At 45.1% G+C, this 17148-nt stretch overlaps 1 protein-coding gene across 2 annotated transcripts in view; it reads left to right on the top strand.

Moving 5' to 3' along the window:
• The window catches only part of LOC122808741 (polyamine-modulated factor 1-like), a 252245-nt gene that overhangs the window by 114791 nt on the left and 120306 nt on the right, over window positions 1-17148 (top strand). For both annotated transcript variants that reach the window (XM_044079747.1, XM_044079748.1), the window contains exon 3: window positions 2108-2208. In XM_044079747.1, coding sequence (XP_043935682.1) covers window positions 2108-2208 — 101 coding nt within the window. The remainder of the gene's footprint in view (window positions 1-2107; window positions 2209-17148) is intronic.

Genomic DNA, 17148 nt, shown 5'->3' with positions numbered 1-17148 from the left:
TGCTAGTAGCTGGGAAATCTGTCCCATCCACCAAGTCAGACAGAACAGTGAACATTGGATACAAAAGTACCATAACACTAGATCATTGTCTTCCATTAGGCTCAAAGTTTCTTCCTTCTGTCTTAGTGTCATCTTTGTGGCTCTTGATAGATTGCATTGGACCTTTCCAGAGCCTTGTGTAATGTACACTTTGAAGCTGTGTCCTAGTGTTCTCTTAGTTCAACCTGCTCTCATTTAGTGCTATTAGGAATATGTGTAGGATACATGCAGGAAACTCTGAGGTATTGTAGGCACAGGAGGGAAATACGGATAGTGGGAGGAGTGTGTGCCAAATTCCTATCAGATGATTGACTGGACAGATTGTCCAAAGTCATATGATCAAAAATTCAGTCTGTCAAACCATTCTGATAGAGATCATGTTACAGTAAGGATCAGGAAACTTACCCTCTTCCCCACTGTAGTACGATCTTGGAGTTGGTATAAATATGGGGGGGCAAGGGAGATTGACCCCCCCCCTGCAAAAAACATTTTTTTCCTATTGTATGTGGGTGTTATTTTTGTTTGGATTTTTTTTTTTTAATGGACCAAATATTCGATCATATAACGTTTGACAATCAGTCTGTTCGATGGTGAAAGCTTGAAAACAGTACTAGTGTCAGATCCAGTTGGATCTAATAACCCATCCGTTGAGCTGGATGGAAGAAGACTGTGTGGATCTAGTGTTATGGTAAGTACATAACTTTGATGTAGTCTACCCATTTAGCTAAGGCTGCTACAGCTGTGATTTATAATGAACATAGTACAATTGTATAAGTTGTACTTACCCTAACAGTAGATATTTGATTAAATCAAAGCTGTAGAACTGCACACTCCCTCCACCCCCCTTTCTCTGTATATGGTTATGTTTTTAGATAAAAGTTGTGTGTTCCTATCTTTGCTTTTTTTGTCAGGATAATAAGCTCTCTCTTTTTCATGGGCAAGAAAGTCCTGAATGGTTTTGTTGTCAATGCTTTTCTTCCTTTGGAGCTTGAACTACAGCAGCCTTGGGAGCGTATGTGGGTCGGAGCCTAAGACTTTGGAATACTGGACAGTTGTTAAATGCTTGGCAGGATATAACCCATATAGTTAAGGTTACAGCAGCGATGGTTTCATTAAAGATCTACTTTTTGGTAAGTAACTTATACAACTGTACTTTCTGCAGCAGTGATGTTATACAGCTGGCTTTACTTAAGATTTAATGCATAGGTGGAACGTTTCTTCATACATATGTCATATTTATTTGCACAATGCTGCATGTTAATTTTTAGGTAGCTGTATGTGTTTTTGTGCTCTATATAAATGTGGACCCTGTTTTCATGCCAGTAGTGTTTCTAAAATTGCTGTAGAAATTCTACATTAATTTTGTTATGCAAGAGCTTGCTTCATTGTATGCTACTGTAGTATTACTAATTTGACTATAATTTACTGGTAATTTGGACCTCGGCTTCATTCTGTAAGAGACATTTTAAAAAGCCTGGATGATTGTGTTCTGCGTTCATATTTTTTTTACCTGTGTGACCGTGCTCAGCTTTTGCATCCATGTTGTTTTCTCTTTTTTCAGTTTTGGCAGTACACCTCCAACACACAGCGTGCACACAGGTCTCAAAATGCTGCAGATTATGGATCTCTCCAGCTGTGCATGCTGTGAGGTACTGTTTTATTTTGATGAATGGACAAGTTATTTTACTACCTAACTGTGGAGTTCTCCATCATGTCTGTATTATTATAACACCAAGAGATAAAGATGACTTAGTACTGTGATGAGAGAAGTAACCCCCCCCCTCCCCAAGTGAGATTGCAGAAACCTTTTTCTACTTGAGTCCATGAAATCATATATGCTATGACCTTCCCTTACTGGTTTACTTGCTGACCGAGTAGCTGCCACTGCCATGCAGCTAGCACAGAGGTGTTGCAAAATGAAGCAGTCAACTGCAAGTCAGATAATCTGGTTTTTTTTTTTGTTTTGTTTTCTTTTTTTTTCCTGGGGGTGGGGGTTAGGTATAGAGATCATACTTTTGCAATTTTCCAAGTGCTGTGCCTCCCATTGACAGTCTTGTGCCTTATTTAGGATGAAATTGATCAGGTGAAGGAGGAAGGCAATCTGGAAGTTCTGTTCACGATTCTTGATCGCATTGTAGAAGAATCAAAAGACAAGAAAGAGCCTGCATGGTAAGTACAGGGTAGTCGTATTGCCCTAGAAGAGCCATGTCAAAGCCTCTGTTAAGTAGTGCATTTTTTTTTTGCCTTTTTAGATAAAAATAGCACAATAAGAAAAAATTCAACTTCAGCTTCTTTGGTGAGTGGTTTCACTGGTCATAGTGACCTTTTCAGTGAAGCAGGTCATCTGGTATATACGGGTGGAGAACTGCCAATTTATTTATTTATTTTATTTACTTATTTGTTGGAAGCTGCTGCTGCTTCTGACTGTTTATTTAGATTAGTTCTCTACCAAAGTCCACTTTAAAGGTGAGCTGTTACTGTATTGGCATTGAAGCGCTTCAGTATTTATCTGTAGAGAGTAAACCAAAGTGAGAATTTTCTTTTTTTTTTTTTTTTTTTTCTGAACTTCTGTTACCGTCCTTGTTTTTAACACTACAACTGAAATGGATCTTGCTTCAGTATGACAATACAGACATTGTGGTATTTCGTAATGCAAACAAGTGCTTTAATCTTGGAAAACTGTTATGTTATGATACTGAACAAGTTCCTTAACATGTTGAATTTTAAGATTTACTTGACTAATTCTGATTTATTGTAGAGGAGACCTGCAGGGAGTGCTTTAATAGTAAAGTTCTCAGCTGTAGTCATGAGATCAGTTTTACAAATACAAATTTGCCATTTGCGTATCTTGTGAAGGAGACTCCTCTTTAGGTTGAGATCATATTGTAGAAAAGCATTTTTCACTTTTATGAGAATGGGCTTTTAAGGTGATGGATAGGTGTACCTTCACTGAAACCAGTTCACTTTTTAGGAGGGATGAATCCTTATCTTCATCTCTTATGTAGGTTACTTGATAAGACAATGGTGATGGTTAAAGAACCATTTGAAATGTCGGAACCTGCTAGAATGAGTCCCGAAATACAGAGGCTGAATGGCTGAATGATTGGACTTAAATTTACCAAGTCTGAGATGCTATTTCTTGGAATATTCCTTTTTCTCCAAGGTCTGGTAATCTGGATTTGGCTTGTGTGTATATAATATATGTGTGTGTGTGTGTGTGTGTGTGTGTGTGTGTGTGTGTGTGTGTGTGTGTGTGTGTGTGTGTGTGTGTGTGTGTGTGTGTGTGTGTGTGTGTGTGTGTATATATATATATATATATATATATATATATGTGTGTGTGTATATATGTGTATATATATATATATATATATATATATGTGTGTGTGTATATATGTGTATATATATATATATATATATATATATATATATATATGTATATATGTATATATATATATGTGTATATATGTATATATATGTGTATTTTATATATGTGTATATATATATATATATATATATATATATATATATATATATATATGTATATATATGTATAAAAGTTCACGGGGTGTAAGGAAAGTTTAAAGGAGGAGAGCGATTTTCAAAATTCAATCTTCTGTTTCCTTTTTTTTTTACTTCAGCATTCAACATTTCAACTTTCAGTATTTCAGTAGGGAGCCTAAATAAACACTGTGAAACAGGTACTCTGGCAATTACAACAGCTTACCGACTGTTTCTAATTCATTAGGGGCTAAGTTTATTTTGCTGTAGAAGGATGTTCTGTGTGTCCTTGAAGAGGAAAGCAATCTGTATGCAACACGTGTGTATTATTAACTACAATTATTTTGAAATTTGACCTTCTGTCTTAACTTTTCTTATTTTCACTTTGTAGAGACTTTAATAAAAGTTAAAAGAAGTGTATGTGTGTATATTGCAAATAAATACACATTACTGAGTCCAGAAGCTTCTAAGTATAGCAGCAGAACGTTTTATTTCACAGGTGATAGCAATAATATAAGCAAAGCATGCAGACGGACTTGCATACTACACTATGATTCTCAGTAAAAGCTGGCATTTTATAATAAAATAGCTAAAAAAGTAAACTAATGGCTAATAGTATTATAAATTCTCATCAAAAAAGTGTCACGTGTAGTCTGTCATAACCAGGCATATGTAATCAGTGTTGTATTACTTTGCAGCTGCTTTCTATACTGTCTTTACATCTAAAGTAGTCAGCAAAACAGTCTCTGATCTTGGGCAGCATGAATTTTTCTCTAAGCATTAGCACTTGATGTCCTTCATGGATGCATCTGCAGTCATAACAACTGGGTTGTCCTGTCGTCAGGCAGCCCTTCGGTCGGCCGGATTCCAAAGTCCGGGTCCGGCTTCGGCTGATGTCGCACTTCACCCGACGTCATCTCTGCTGGTCTTCGGGTATAAAGGCATCAGCCGGCGCCATTTTCTTCAGTCTTTCTTGCGCGTGGCGCCAAGCAGAAGCTGTTCGCAAGTGCCGGTCGGTCAGATCCAGAGATTACTACTACCGAATACTCCTTCGAAGACTTCTAAAAGCTAAGTACCCCGTTGGGGACTCTTTCTTGCCTCAGCCGATGTCAGAAAAAGTCAATAACTGTTTAACTTGTGGGAAACAAATACCTCATAAAGATTTCCACTCTTACTGTTTGCCTTGTTTAGGCCCAGACCACGACGTAGCAGCCTGTTCGGCCTGTGCTTCTTTCAACCGACTGCTGAACAGTTTTTCGGCTCTGAATTTGCGTACATTATGCCGTCGGATCCTCCGACTACCCAAATTATTAAAAAACGCAAAGAAAAAGACCGACACTCACGGTCCGCGGTTTCGGCCGAAACCATGGTTAAGCAAACCGCGAGTGTCTCTGTTTCGGCCGAAACCGAGAAAACTGATCAGAGTACAGCCGAATCAATGACTACTACTGAGGTTCCGATTACCTTACTTGAATCGGCCTCAGAAATTTTACCCACTACAGTGGTTACTAGTGACTTATCAGACACCATCCCTTTGGATGTCTCTACCCCAGCACATGGTGCTGCTAGGCCTCCTGCAGCCATGTCTATTAAGGCCTTCGCCAGGGCTAAAGCAGCCAAATCTACTAAGTCAGTGCCTGTTAAACCCCCCTCAACCAGGCCCACTTCTAGTTCACAAATGCTTACTCTGGCAGAAGATTTAATATCCTTAATTAGGGGATCTCAATCTCACCCAGACAGGGCCTCTCAGCCCCCAGAAAAGAGACCTAGAGCAGAGCCCCTCGAGCCTGTGTCCTCTGATGATTCTGCGGAAGACTCAGATATTACAGACCAGCCAGAGGCTCCTTTCTCCAATTTTGAGGACTCAGATGCTGAAGAATCCATTCCAGCTGCTTCCCAACCAGAAGATTTCTCCTTTGGGGAAACCTTACATGCCATGAGAGAACAATTCCAATGGTAGGAACAGGATTTTTCAGACTCCAGAAAAAGACTTAGGACTTTTCTGCACCTACCACAACACAGGCCCTTAGCTATACCTCCTGTCCTCTCTGTTGTGGACGATGCATTTAATGATGTTTGCACTGCACCAGATTCTTTACCTCCAGCACCTGCCAAACCAGATAGATTTTACAGGGTGCCAGACACTCATCATCACCTATACAAGGCCCCTCTTGCAGACCCCGAAACTATATCCCAGGGCCCTAAGGCAGTAGCCTCAACCACAGCAAAACCCTATTCCTTCTGAAAGGGAAGCCAGGTCTTTAGACAGATGGGGCAAAAGGTTTATACCTCTGCTACTCTCTCAGCTAGAGCTTTAAACTGTCAGTTTCACATGATACAATACCAAGAGTTTATGCTTGATCAGTTAACTAAAAGCTATCCTCTGATGACTCTATAGATAAGAAAAATCTATTAGAAATGGTAAATAACATACAACAGGTTAGTAACCATTCCTTAAAATGTGGCTATGATGCACTGGAGGCTTCATTTAGATCAGCCATGACTGGCACAGTGATAAGAAGGCATGCATGGCTGAAGGAACAAGTTTTACCGGATCATGTTAAAGCTAAGTTATTAGATGCTCCTATGGATAAGACCAGTTTGTTTGGTACACCTGCCCAGCAGGTAATGAAGAAAATGGAAGAAAAGGCAAAATCTGTACAAACGGTTAAAGATTTCTTGCAGGTTCAGCCCCCAAGGTTTAGCAGGAACTGGCCTGCCAAAAATTGGTCCTTTCCTGACTCCACAAGATCCCAAAGGGGCAGGAATAGACGTTCCAGAGGCAGAAATCAATCCAGAGGGGGTACCTACAGAGGACGACAGTGGCAAGGTAATAACAGAGCCACAGGTACAGCCACTACCACTACAACAGGGCAATCACAGTGACTTGATTCTAACTCCGCCTACCAGGGAACAAATAGCAGCACCCTTAGGCGGAAAATTAACCTTATTTTCAAAGAACTGGCACTATATCACAAAAGACAAGTGGATTTTGCAAACCATAGACCAAGGTTACCGGTTCCACTTCCACACTATACCAGTCAAAAGAGGAATGCCAAACCTACCTCCAAATCAAAAAACAGAAGCTCTACAGCAGATAATGCAATTAACAAAGATGAGAGCTGTGGAAAGAGTACCAATAACAGAACAAGGCAAAGGATTCTACTCCAGACTATTCCTAGTTCCAAGAAAGGAAAAAGTTGGAGACCTATTCTCGATCTGTCCACCTTAAACACATATATCATTGTCCCAAAATTCAAGATGCTGACCCTACAGCAACTTCTTCCCATGCTGGGCAAGGAGTGTTGGCTGGTAACTCTAGATCTCAAGGAGGCATACCTGCACGTCCCCATTCGACCAATTTGCAGAAGATACCTCAGATTTCTTGCAGGATCAGAGCACTATCAATTCTCAGCATTGCCCTTTGGCTTATCTACTGCGCCCAGAGTATTCACAAAATGCCTGGCATCAGTAATCGCCCACTGCAGACTACAGGAATCCAAATTTATCCATACCTGGACGACTGCCTACTACAAGGGACAACAAAAGCAAGCTGACAACAGATTTACAAAGGGTCATTTACTTGCTACAAGCATTGGGATACACAGTCAATTTGCAAAAATCAAGGCTGATTCCATCCCAAACAAGGACATTCTTGGGCAGAATTGGACACAGTAAAACAAATGGCATTCCTAACTGCAGAAAAACAAAAGATCTCCCTCTTTACTTCTTGGCACTAACAAACCACAGCAAGCTAACAGCAAGAAAAGTTCTGCAGGCCTTGGGCTTCATGGCATCATGCATAATCTTGGTTCCACATGCCAGACTACATATGAGAAAACTACAGTGGTACCTAAAGAATTTATGGTCCCAACACAGGCACAGCCTAGAAGCAGAAATTCCACTAATTCCATGCCTAAAACAGGAGTTCCTATGGTGGGCTCAAGCATGCCAGTCAAACCCAGGCTTACCCTTTCACAAATATCAAGCAAGCCAAACCATCACAACAGACGCCTCAGACCTAGGATGGGGGGCTCACATGCTGGACAAATGCGTGCAAGGATTGTGGACGCAGGACCAACTTCACCTGCACATCAACCTAAAAGAAATGCTGGCAGTAAAACTGGCAATCCAAAAATTCAGACCATTTCTCAAAGAAGGCCATTTGATGATAAGGACAGACAACACCACAGTCATGTGGTACATCAACAAACAGGGAGGCACTCATTCATACCCCCTATGCAGAATGACTTTGGACCTTTGGAACCTGGCACTCAGCTACAACATCCAGTTACAGGCAATGTTTGTACCGGAAAGGAGAACACTCTAGCAGACATGTTAAGCAGAACCACCTCGGATGCTCACGAATGGATGCTACACCGGACAACTTCAAGACCATCTGAAAGAAATGGGGAATGCCAGAGATAGATCTATTCGCTTCCCTCTCAACCACCAGCTCAAAAATTCTGCACAAGGACATTCCATCCACTTGCATCGAAAGTGGATTCGCTCTCCTTCAGCTGGAAAGGCCTGACAGCATATGCATTCCCACCTCTTCCCTTGATACACAAGGTATTACTAAAAATCAAGGAGGAACGTCCAAGGATAATCCTGATAGCTCCAAACTGGCCAAGACAACACTGGTACCCATTGCTGAGGAGCATGTCTCGGGACAAAATGTGGTCAATACCCTGATGCCTTTGATGTTAACTCAGAACAACTACAGCATCATGCATCCAAACCTAAAACGTTGCAGCTGACTGCATGGCACATCACATAGCAGCAACTATTCCAGATCTCCCAAAGGGTGAAAGACATTATCCTTGAAGCCCGCAGACCTTCAACAAGAAGGAACTATGCAGGGAAATGGAAAAGGTTTGTCATTTGGAGTGCTGAAAGAGGGAAGGATGTGTCGAATATAGATATGGCTAACATTCTGGAGTACTTGGCAGAGCTTCTACATACAGGCCTGTCCTATTCCTCCATCAAGATACATGCATCAGCTATTTCAGCAGAATACAGCTTTGATCCACCTGTCTTCTCACATCCTCTACTCAGGCAGTTCCTCAGAGGGATCAAGAATGTAAAACCTCCTAGGAAACCACCACTGCCAGCTTGGGATTTGAACTTTGTGCTAGAAAAGTTGACACTCGCACCTTTTGAACCAGCAGCAGACCTACAGCATCTTTCATGGAAAACTGCTTTCCTACTGGCAATAACCTCAGCAAGGAGGGTTTCTGAACTTCAGGCCCTAATGGCAGTACAACCCTTCCTAATCTTCCACCAAGACAGAGTGTCCATGAGGACTAATCCTACATTTATGCCTAAGGTGGTATCCAGAGTGTCCTTAAACCAGGCAATCCACCTACCTACCTTCTTCCCCAACCCACAAAACAGAGGGGAAAGAATGCTGCATACCTTGGATGTACACGGACAGCTACGCTACTACCTGGACAGAACAAAAAGTAACAGAAAAACTGAACAGCTTTTTGTAGCCTATGCAACAGGAAGGGAAGGAAAAGCAATTTCCAAACAGACAATCTCCAAATGGATAGGAAATTGCATACGATTCTGTTACTCTTTCCATGGAAAACCAATTCCACAGAACATACAACCTCATTCTACAAGAGCAACAGCCACTACCACAGCCTTCTTACGAGGAGTGGCAACCAAGGACATTATTGAGGCGGCTACTTGGACCTCCGTGCATACATTTGCCAAGCATTATAATTTACCTCTGTATTCTAGATCCCGAGCAGGGTTTGCCACTGCTGTACTGCAAGGGATCCTAACCACACCATAATCTATTCTTCCTCCTCCCTAGTTGGCTATGGTATTCTACCCAGTTGTTATGACTGCAGATGCATCCATGAAGGACATAGTACAGTTTTGTACCTACCATAAATGTAGATGTCCGAACTGGATAGCATCTGCAGTCAGGATTACCCTCCTTCCCCTCTGTGGTACTCCTAAGGTATTTACCCTCCTAATAGCTAGCTGGTGGGGGGGAGTCTCTTATGGTGTATTTGTTTGTATATATGTACATACATGCTTATTTTTTGTGTTTGCCTTCTATCCTTTGGGAAACATTGGCATTTTTACCCAAAATTTAGACTTCCAAGAGGGCAACTGGCATCTGGGGCAAGAAACACTGAAGAAAATGGCGTCGGCTGATGCCTTTATACCCGAAGACCAGCAGAGATGACGTCGGGTGAAGTGCGACATCAGCCGAAGCCGGACCCGGACTTTGGAATCCGGCCGACCGAAGGGCTGCCTGACGACAGGACAACCCAGTTGTTATGACTGCAGATGCTATCCAGTTCGGACATCTACATTTATGGTAGGTACAAAACTGTACTTTCTGTACACACTGAAGAATGCCTGGTATTGCCCTTTTATTCTGTGTGTCAGTCCAACTTGTAATTTCAGTTAGAAAAGCGTACATTATCCCCAGTTCCAACAACTTGCCCCTCTAAATGTATAAGGGTTAAAACATGTTGAATGTTTACCAAAAGGGTAGCTGTTGCTCAATGCAGTCTTTTGTTTTTTTTTTTTTTTGCAGCACTAAATAAAATACATTGGACTTCAGTAATCTTGTCAGTTACTATTTTAAAAGACAGAATATCAAAATATTAATACCAAATCATATTTTGTAGCACATGTCAAAGTTTTAATCGGGTATCATTGTCAAAATCTTGTCAGGCTTACATTTATCAAAGGTCAAATTTTGTTACTCAGTCTTCTACAAAGATGGGAACAGTGTAGAGTATATATACCTTAGGATAAATCAGATTTTTCACATCAGGTAATGTGTAAATCATATTTTTTTTGTGTAACCTTTGATCTGAAGTAGGGACTTCATTTGTCAGCAACCTGTGGGTCTTGGATCCGATATCGGATCCGAGCCGGCAACTTGTTTCATAGCTAATGGATCCGAGCTCCTAGCCCCTCCCCTCACCCATAATCCCCTGCCAACCCTCCATGACCCTGAATCTAGTTTGCCGCGCTTGTGATTAGCTGGATTTTTCAGAGCTCTTAGCGACTTATTCAGATAAGTTTATTTTCTTCCTTCCTTTCTGTCTTTAAATTTAAAACTGTGTAAGTGTTAGGTTCCCTTTATTATTTGCACCTTTTTACATAGTTTTTTCCCTCCCCTCGCTGGTCGTTAGTGAGTGTGTGTGTGTTAGTGTTTTGGGGCCTGTGTGCTTGTGTAGTACTTTTCTTCCCTCAGTATGGCAGAGGCCCCAAAAGCCATTTTTTCAAAATGTACCGAGTGTGGCCATAAGCTCTCCCCGGCTGATGGCCACACTCGGTGCGTTCGGTGCCTTGGGGTTAAACACCTCTCCTCAGGCTGTACCATTTGTGCAGCGTTCAACCTCAGGGCACTGAAAGAGCGGAGGTCGAAGCTGGTCCTGGCGGGACTTTTGCCCCCAGACTCGGCCCCCGCTCCTCCCGTGGCACTACCACAGCCTGTGGTGATAGCCACTCCTGCCCCCCTTCCTTTGGCCGGGACTCAAACTCCCGCTGAAGCGCCGGAGGGCAGGGAGGCCAGGAGGGAGAAACACCACAAGCGGCGGGCCGAGGCCTCCGCTTTGGCCCCGCCGGCTAAGCAGGCTTCTCCTTCCACAGCTTCTAGGTCTCCTCCTACTCGGCTCCGATCTCCTTGTTTCTCCCCAGGACCCGAGGAGGAGGAGGCTCGATCTCCATAGAGGTAATCGAGGCAGCATTCCAGGCCTGCTTCGGTGGCCTCATCGAGATCGACTTACAGTATGTCAGATGCAGACTTGGACCAGATGATGCGAAGGTTCATCCAGGCCCAGCTGCAGATGGGAGTGCTCTTGCCCCCCCCCCCCTTCGGGGGGGGGGAGCTCGACACCCTTTTTTGCTCCAATTGCTCCTTCTCCGACCCGCTTCCCGGGTTCGGAGCCAGGCAGCATCAGAGCCGTGGGTGGGTCGGCGCCGACAGTACTTGGTACTTCGGATCCGACCCTGCCCTAGAGTCTGTCGGATCTGACCTCTCGGAGTCGTGGGCCGAGCTTCGGATCCGAGGGATTCAGTTTGCCTTCGGCTCTGTCCAGGTCTGAGCACACTGGTCCTTTGAATCTGACGGTCTCGGCGCCGGCTCCAATCCCTTCATCGGATCCGAGTGGGAGTCTGCCCTCGGAGCCCAGGGAGAGCGGTTCCCCCTCTGCCTTCGATGTAGTGGAGAGGGCTCTGTCGAGAGCATCCGGACCCCCGGCTCTGGTCTCTGCTCCACCCTGCACTCCCTCTCTGCTGGGCCAGGCTTCCATCACCCGGCCACAGTGACAGCCTGCTTCGATGTCCCAGGTTGTTCCATTGGAACAGGATGTTGCTGGCGAGACCTCCTCGGACAGCCCCCCCCCCCCCGAGGAAGTGCCTCGCAAGCACAAGTGTAAGAGGAGGCACGTGGACTCCCCTGAGTCCTTAACCGAGGACCCGTACTTGGATGAAGGGGAAGGATCCCCAAGATCACCCCCTGAGGATGTCTCCTTTGGAGACATCCTGGAAATGCTTAGGATCAGAGGTGGGTGGTCTGCCCCCAAGGCTTCCTCCGACGAGTGCGTGTTTCTGGAGGCTTTCGATGCAGGCCCGTCTACCTCTTGGGTGTCCCCTCCGGCCGACCCCCTGGTGGACCTTATTACCACCAGGGCGTGGAAGGACCCGGACACCGTGGAGCCCGTCCCTAAACGCCCGGGCAGGATACTGAGCCCCCCCGCAGACCAGTCCCACTGGAGAAAGGGTCCCCCCATAGATGCCATGTTGACGGCGGCAGCCAAGAAGAGGGGACTAGCTCAGGAGAGCCCCTCAGTCCATCCACCGAGCAAGGAGTCCTGCTCGATGGATCACTTAGGGAAGCGGGTTTTTAGTTCAGCGACCTTTTCAGTAAGGTCCCTGAACTATATGGCACACGTCATCAGGATGCAGCGGGATCTTATCAAAGAATACGCTGCCTCCCCCCCCTGAGTCCATGTCGGCGGAGGACAAACAGTTGTACATCCGAATGGCCACTCTGAGATCCATCTCGAATACCTCTATGCGGCTATTGTCCCACACCACCGAGGGAGCCGCTAGAGCTAGCGGAGCGGGCCTAGTCATAAGATGTCAGGCCTGGCTCCGGCATTGTGACTTTGCGGAGCCCTTTAAAGCATCCTTTGCGAATGCCCCTTTCGATGGTTCTGCCCTGTTTGGCAAAACGGTTCGCGAGACGCTAGTCCAGAGTGAGAAGGACGGGAAGACGTTCTCTGCCGTCCGAGTCCGCTTCTCTGCTCCCCAGCGGTCCTTTTCGAAGAACCAAAAGGGTCAGAAAAAGATGTGGTTCCGGAAATTGCAACATTCCCAACCCGCTCCGGACAACCAGTCCTTCCGTGGCAGAGGAGGACACCTCCCCAGGGGCAGAGGGGCTCCGAGGAATTTTGGGTCCAGAGAATCCTTTTCTGACCAGCCCACGCAGCAGCCCTGAAGGGTTGCCCGGCTGCTCCACTCTGGAGGCAGTCGGGGGGCACTAGTCGGAGCACCTAGCGGCATGGGAGTCCATCACGTCAGACCGCTGGGTGCTTCAAATTATATCCAGAGGGTACAAAATTCCAATGCTTCATGTCCCCAAAATCAGGAACCTCCCCGATGTACCACCCGATCAGAGGGAGGCTGCAGCCGCAGAAATCCAGCAGCTGCTAGGAAAAAGAGCCATCCAGCCCGTCCCCCAAGACCAGCTCGGATTAGGGTTCTACTCCAGGTTCTTTCTGGTGCCAAAAAAGACGGGGGACTTGAGACCAATTCTAGACCTTTCCCGTTTGAACCTGTCGGTAACCAAGGAAAAATTCCGAATGGTCACTCTTCAATCTATTCTCCCCCACCTACGGGAGAAAGATTGGATGTGCTCTATAGACCTCAAGGATGCATACTACCACATTCTAATGGAAAGACGATTCAGGAGGTTTCTCCGCTTCCGGCTGGGAGCCAGTCACTACCAGTTCAGGGTCCTTCCCTTTGGCCTCACCACAGCCCCCAGGGTGTTCACCAAGGTGTTAGCGGACCACCTGAGACTCCAGGGAGTGCAGGTCTTCCCGTACCTGGACGACTGGCTCCTGACCGCCCCAATAAGGCATCTACTTTGCTCAGCCAGAGATTACTTTCTCCGCCTAGCCCCCCATTTAGGTATCACGATCAATGCGGGCAAATCTTTCCTTGCTCCGACACAAGTCATAGAATTTATAGGAGCCAGAATTAGACACCAGAGATCTACGAGCCTTCCTGACTTCAGAACGACTACGGAATTTGCAACTTCATGTGCGGGCCATCCTCCAGTCAGAAGCCCCACCGGCGGAATTGGTCCTGAGGGCGCTGGGCTCCATGGTGGCAGCGATAACGCTCCTTCCATGCGCCCGCCTGAACATGAGGGTACTGCAGTGGACCCTTCTAGTGCAATGGTCCTTTCAGTCTTTTCCTCTCCATCACCCTATTGCTATCAGCAAGGCTTGCAGGAGGGCCCTGTTATGGTGGCTTCATGCTCCGGATCTCCATACGGGCCGACCCTTCTGCACTCCTCCCCCTCTCGCCACGGTGACCACGGATGCCTCCCGCCTTGGGTGGGGGGGGGGCATTATTCAGGCAGGACAGTCCAAGGCACGTGGAACGATAGAGACCTCCTTGCATATCAACGTTCTGGAGATGAGAGCAGTGCTGTACGCGTTGCAAGCACTTCAGAATCTCCTCACCATAGGAACTATTGCAATTCAGTCAGACAATATGTCTGTTGTCTGGTACATCAACAAACAGGGGGGAACCAGGTCCTACCCTCTATGCCGCAAAGCCATGAGAGTGTGAGAATGGGCGATTTCCACCAACCGCTTTCTGATTGCAACGCACATTCCGGGGCGGGCCAACATCCTAGCTGACAAACTCAGTCGCACCATTCTTTCCCCCTTACGAGTGGTCTCTCAATCCACTAGTAGCTAAGCAGATATTCGCAATATGAGGGCAACCCTGCTGCGATCTCTTTGCCTCTCCCTTAAACACCAAATGCGACAATTTCTTTGCTCTGATTCCCCTTCCAGGGGAAACTCCAAGAGACGCTCTGGTGCATGCTTGGCTGCCCGGTCTACTTTATGCCTATCCTCCTCTACCCCTGATGTTACAGCTCTTACAGAAAGCCTCGCAGTTGGGGAGCAGGATGATCCTCATTGCCCCATTCTGGCCTCGGCAAATTTGGTTCCCTTACCTGTTGTCTCACCTAGTGAATCCCCCCAGGATTCTGGATCCCAGTCCGGATCTAATCTCCCATCCGTCGGGCTTGTCGACCCCAAATCTGGACAGTCTGAAGCTGACAGCTTGGTTGCTCCAGTTCCACTCATAGTTAGGACTCCCGGTATCTCTTCACCAGTCAAAGCCATCCTCGTGGCAGCGCATAAACCTTTCACCAGGAAAGTGTACCGCAGTAAATGGAAACGTTTTTCCGTCTGGGCGGAACATCATAATCTAGATCCCTTTACGGCCCCTCTTCCATCCATACTAGACTTCCTAACCAGACTCTTTCAGGAAGGCGCTAGTTGCTCAACCGTCAAAGTACAAGTGGCGGCCATCTCCCATTACCATGTGGGACATGACACAGGGCCCTTGATGTCGGCCAAATTGTCTCAAGGGTACTTTTCTGCTCAGACCCCCTATCAAAGAAGCCGTACCCCCTTGGGATCTTTCACTAGTTCTTCAAGCCCTAACTGCTCCCCCATTTGAGCCTGCCGCTTCAGTGGATCTCAAATACTTGTCCTGGAAAACAGCATTCCTTGTAGCCATTACTTCAGCGAAAAGAGTTTCGGAACTTCAAGCCCTTTCTGTGAAGCCTCCTTACTTGATTTTTCATCCGGACAGAGTGTACCTCAGGACCAATCCCTCCTTCCTTCCCAAAATAGTATCAGAAACCAATATAAATCAATCCATAAATCTACCGGTTTTCTTTCCTAAATATCAGAATAAAGGAGAGTACAAGCTGCACTCATTAGATGTTCATAGGTAGCTACGTTTTTATACTCCTAGGACTGCTGGTCACAGGCAATCCGACCAGCTGTTTATTTCCTTTGCCAAATTCAATTTGCTGAAAGCAGTCTCAAAAATCACCTTGTCACGCTGGATTTCCCAATGTATTCTTTTAGCGTACCAAGCTTCTGGGGGACCTGCACCTGGAGGAGTTCGCACACATTCCACTCGTTCCATCTCTACTTCTGCTACCTTCAAATCTAGAGTTCCGTTAGATATTTGTTCGGCAGCCACTTGGGCCTCATCTCATACCTTTATTAACCACTACAAACTGGACGTAATGTCTAGAGGGAGAGCATCCTTCGGCTCTGCGGTGCTCCGCAAAATCCTTCCATGATGGCCACCCAAGATTCAGGTAGCTGGGGACTCTGTCCCACAGGTTGCTGACAAATGAAGTCCCTACTTCAGATTAAGAAGTTATGTACTCACCATAACGTTCCATCTAAGTAGGTTGCTTCATTTGTCTGCAACCCCCCCCCCCCCCTTCCCCCTGGCCTTCAGAATGGATCTATGTAGGTTGTTTATTGGAATACCCCTTTTGGGTATCTATAGAGGGGCAAACTTGATCTGAGGTCATGGAGGGTTGGCAGGGGATTATGGGTGAGGGGAGGAGCTAGGAGCTCGGATCCATTAGCTATGAAACAAGTTGCCGGCTTGGATCCAATATCGGATCCAAGACCCACAGGTTGCAGACAAATGAAGCCACCTACTCAGATGGAACGTTATGGTGAGTACATAACTTCTTATTTTTGTCTTGGTTTCCTTGATTTATACATAACTCTGTATTCTTGCTTCAGACAACACTTATAAATAAAAGCAACATTTCTAAAATTTCAAAATCTGTATAATAGTTTTTCTGATGCTAAACCAAAATGTTATGAGAATATCATCTTTTTGATAAACTCATATTCATTTGCTGTGTTTCAAAGTTGTACTTTACTCATAACCTTATACACTTTTCCATTTTCTCCTTCATGTTTTCTTTCCAGTGTGTAATCCATTACCAAGTTACCCCATGGTCATACTTAAGAATCATGGCATGCAAACTGGCATATGAAAGTTATGTTGTGTCACTGTTACCCACTCAAACAAAATCCTTAATTCTCCATCAGTGTTTGACCACATCTGCTGTCATTAACCAGTAAGTAATGTACACATAATTTTGTAACCATTGATATCCGATTTGTTGTATCTTGGATGCCATTTAGTAATTTACTACTTATTTCGTCAGGTTAGTCCTATAACTAATCCTGATACATTTATCATGACACACTTATCACTTAATTTTTCAAGCAGATTCCTGAATAATATCGGATGTGTGATTCCTGAGTAATATCGGATGTGTTGCTGTTGTGTAAAAATCATTTGCATATACCACACATACTGTGGAAGCTATCTGGTAATATCCCAAACTAAACAGGTCATACTGATCATTTAGAATTGTTGTGTTCTAACATTAGTAAAATTCTAATAAAATCTTTTGTGTGGCTTATAAATTCAGTAAGATGTTTTGAAGCATAAATCTAATGGTTAATATCCCATTTAAGAGATGAAATCATG

This window comes from Protopterus annectens, chromosome 8.part0 (genome assembly GCF_019279795.1).
Source record: "Protopterus annectens isolate FY-2018-M chromosome 8.part0, PAN1.0, whole genome shotgun sequence".
NCBI lineage: Eukaryota > Metazoa > Chordata > Ceratodontiformes > Protopteridae > Protopterus > Protopterus annectens.
The sequence above is the reverse complement of the archived record's forward strand: the minus strand, read 5'-3'. Positions and strand labels throughout refer to the sequence as shown.